The sequence below is a fragment of the Dipodomys spectabilis genome, unplaced genomic scaffold (genome assembly GCF_019054845.1).
Source record: "Dipodomys spectabilis isolate Male_0828 unplaced genomic scaffold, ASM1905484v1 ptg000234l, whole genome shotgun sequence".
NCBI lineage: Eukaryota > Metazoa > Chordata > Mammalia > Rodentia > Heteromyidae > Dipodomys > Dipodomys spectabilis.
In genome coordinates, this window is record NW_024870911.1 from 19,019,678 (window position 1) to 19,022,221 (window position 2,544).

A 2,544-nucleotide genomic window follows, 5' to 3' on the forward strand; every position below is an offset into this window, starting at 1 on the left:
TAGAATGCATGATAAATTGAGCGTTGGCTTTAAGAGCAATGGAAAGAAGCATGGAAAATCTAAGCTCCCTGTCTCCCTCCAAGAGAATTTCAAGAGGAAAACCACAAGAACACAAAAACACAAATGATTATGATCAGAAGACAAAATATCTTTTCTGTGTATTCTCAACAGGAGAAGAAAACTTAAGTGTAAAACATGGTTAGGTTTTGGATACTAGGCATGTCACAACAAAAATCATAAGCCAAGAAAGTGCTCCTGTGTCTTGGAATACAGACCCAGAAGTGCTCTATGACTCACTCCACTCTTCTCGTTAATTTTACAACACACACACACACAATTTAAGAATGTCCTTGAAATGATTCACTTCACAGAGAAAACTTCAATCTTTTTGGCCATGCGCTTCAAAGCGTCTTTCACCTGTTTGTTTCTCAGTGTGTAGATGAAAGGATTCAGCATGGGTGCCACTGAAGTGCTGAGGAGGGCGATGCCTTTGTTTAAAGAGACTCGTTCCTTGGCAGAGGGTTTCACATACATGAAAATGCAGCTGCCATAAGAAATGGACACGACCACCATATGGGAAGAACAAGTAGAAAAGGCTTTCTTCCGCTGTTGAGCAGAAGGGATTCTTAGAATTGTTCTGAGGATGTTTGCGTAAGAGAGAATCACTAAGACCAGAGTAACCAGAAGTGTCAAAATGGCTGAAATTAGCATCATTAATTCTATTACATCCGTATCTGTGCAGGAGAGTTGAAGGATGGGAGACACATCACAGAAGAAGTGATCTACAGTGTTGGCTGCACAGAAGTCAAGCTGGAGGCCCATCAGGAGTGGTGGAAAGATGATGAGGAAACCAGACAACCAGGAAGCAAAGACCAGCACATTGCAGACTCTGCGACTCATGATGCTCATGTAATGCAAGGGTTTGCAGATAGCCACATAGCGGTCATAGGACATGGCGGCCAGAAGGAAAAATTCAGTTGCCCCTAAGAGAATAGTGAAAAACAGTTGGGCTGCACAATCGTTATAAGAAATAGTCTTATTGCCCGTGGCCATGCTGACAAGAAATTTGGGAATACAGACAGTAGTGAATGTAATTTCTAAAAATGAGAAATTTCTGAGGAAGAAATACATGGGTGTCTTGAGATGAGAATCCAGTAGGGTGAGGGCAATGATGGTCAGATTGCCTGTAACACTCAACATATAGGTGAAAAAAAGGAGAAAAAAAATAACCACCTGTAATTGTGGATCACTTGTTAGTCCAAGAAGAATAAAGCTTGTCACTCCTGTATGGTTTTTCATAGCTGATTTCTATTCAGACCAAAAGAGAGAAAGAGAGAGAGAGAGAGAGAGAGAGAGAGGAAGAAGGAAAGATCAGAAATGAAGAAACTCAGTCTGCATGAATAACACTTTTGACTTGATATTGTCCACCTCAACCCCCTTCAGTACTTTGCTATTCAGTTGTAGCAAGTAAAATTTTCCTCATATGAATTTTGTTTAAAAATTTAGAGTGTAACTGCTAGTTTTTATTTTCTCCAACTCCAATAAATCCACCCATTCCAAGCAATGATGACAACATGTAAATATAAAATCCACAGATGCACAAAATATATCGTTATTTTTACCTTTTATCTTCTGGATTATGATATTTGTATTTTCCAAAAATAATGACTTCAGTATTAATTAATTTTACCTCGGCTTGTTTGCTAAATGTATCTACTCTGGGTTCACTACATTTTTCCAACGACTTTGCTATTTTCTTTTTAATATTAGATTGAATCTAAGGTCTCTGTTTTAAATCAACACTCAGAGTAATTAAACATTGCTAGATCAGATACATTGTGCATTTACTATCCTCATCAAACCTCTAAAAACTCTGACATTTGTCTGTTGTTTGTCTCTTTATCCTGAAGACATGAATTTGCTTTTAGTTTTCTTTGTGTTTTGTCCTTTGTTTTTACCTTATTAATTATATATTTTGCGTATTTATTATTAATGATGGTTTTATTTTTTTCTTTTTCTTTTTTAAATTTTAATTTTAATTTTTTGTGAACATACTGTACAGAGGGGTTACAATTACATGGGCCAGATAATGAGTACATTTCTTATCAAGCGTTGAAGCCTCCTCCTTTGTTTGGTGGTTTTATTTTTTTTGAGTCTGGTAGTGGGGCCTGAACTCTAGGCCTGGGTGCTGTCCCTCAGCTCTTCAGCTCAAGGTTAGCGCGCTACCACTTGAGCCACAGTACCACTTCCGGCTTTTTTCTTTTTGCTTATGTGATGCTGAGGAATCGAACCCAGGGCCTCAGGCATGCAAGGCAAGCACTCTACCACTGAGCCACCTTCCCAGCCCCTTAATGATGGTTTTAATGGACACATTGTAACTTACTTATTCTGGTTGTTTTCTTTTCTGTGATGTACATCCAAGCAGATGTAAAGCATATTTTTATGCATTATGTGTGTATTTGCAGTGTATGAATGTTTGCAGTGATAGAGAAAGGTCCTATGAAATATAACAAACTGTTAGCTGGATATCCCTGGTTATTTATA

The 2,544-nt window shown here is 38.0% G+C and overlaps 1 protein-coding gene across 1 annotated transcript; it reads right to left on the bottom strand.

Annotated features, from left to right (window-relative positions):
- Positions 1-360: 360 nt before the first annotated feature.
- LOC122124170 (olfactory receptor 6C74) lies at positions 361-1,302 on the bottom strand. The gene has a single exon (XM_042698871.1). It carries the CDS (start codon positions 1,297-1,299, stop codon positions 361-363), a length of 939 nt encoding a protein of 312 aa, XP_042554805.1. The 5' UTR covers positions 1,300-1,302.
- Between the last annotated feature and the right edge of the window lie 1,242 nt (positions 1,303-2,544).